At 62.9% G+C, this 1,028-nt stretch overlaps 1 protein-coding gene across 1 annotated transcript in view; it reads right to left on the reverse strand.

Moving 5' to 3' along the window:
* Nucleotides 1–448, reverse strand: part of TMEM30B (transmembrane protein 30B) — a 1,801-nt gene extending 1,353 nt beyond the window's left edge. Inside the window, exon 1 of the mRNA XM_004371102.1 lies at nt 5–448. Coding sequence (XP_004371159.1) covers nt 5–411 — 407 coding nt within the window. The 5' untranslated portion in view covers nt 412–448. The remainder of the gene's footprint in view (nt 1–4) is intronic.
* Between the last annotated feature and the right edge of the window lie 580 nt (nt 449–1,028).

Genomic DNA, 1,028 nt, shown 5'->3' on the forward strand with positions numbered 1-1,028 from the left:
CGGCAGTCCGCTCAGTTGCGCGTTGTCGCGGGACACGACGTAGCGCCGGTAGTTCTGATAGAAGTTGGAGAGCTCATAGTAGAGGAACACGGGGCCCTGGAAGAACTCGGACAGCGAGAAGTACCAGGCGCACTGGCAGCTAGGCGGCGGCGCGCGGCCTTCGGCGGCCGCGGCGCACGCCGAGCAATTGCCGGTGCCCGAGGTGCCAGTGTAGTCGTACTCGAGCTCCTTGATGCCGTTGGAGGTATAGTAGAGGCCCAGGCCCAGGCCGATGAAGGCCAGGCCGGCGCAGAAGAAGAGCGGCAGCGTGATGCCGGCCGACAGCAGCGGCTGCCAAGCCGGGAGGCGCTGCTGCGTGAACGCAGTGTTGTCCGGCTGGTGGGCGCCCCGCGCCGTGACGCTCCAGGTCATGGCGACCAGGGTGGGAAGGACCGACGGACCGACGGACGGAGAGTGGCTCAGGTGGGGCCTACAGCTGGGGGCCTCCCCCTCCGCGCTGAGTGAGTCCGGGGCTACACCCGGGTCGGGTTTCCCGCCGGCTCAGGTGAGTTCTTGCGCTGGTCCCGCCTCCCGTACAGTGAGTCTTAGTTCAGGTTTTTCGTGCAGTGACGAGACTCTTCAGTTCCGCCTCCGCCCAGGTTATCCGGGCCAGCCCCGCCCTGCAGGTAACCCGCAGTCGCGCTCCGCCCCTTCCGAGGTGATTCCGGCGGCTGTTCCTTTCCCTACCTGGCCAGCCCCGGCTCACGTTTCCTCTCCGTCCAAATGCCAGCTCCTCCTCCGCGAGGTTAGTGGCGGCCCCAGGCTGCCTCTGAGTGGCTCTTACCTTGTTCAGGTAACCACCTTCCCTTCCGCCTTTCAATTAACAATAGCACCTGGGCCAGTCCTTCCGAAATCATAGGAGCTGCAGCCTCCAGCAGAACATTCCACTGAGGGTTTGCACTGTGGATCCTGAAGGCGTGAAGATATCAGACTGCTAATTCTCTTTTATTTGGGGGAAAAAGTGATTCTAGATCCTCATGTCTGTTAGG

Source organism: Trichechus manatus, unplaced genomic scaffold, assembly GCF_000243295.1.
Source record: "Trichechus manatus latirostris isolate Lorelei unplaced genomic scaffold, TriManLat1.0 scaffold00010, whole genome shotgun sequence".
Classification (NCBI taxonomy): domain Eukaryota; kingdom Metazoa; phylum Chordata; class Mammalia; order Sirenia; family Trichechidae; genus Trichechus; species Trichechus manatus.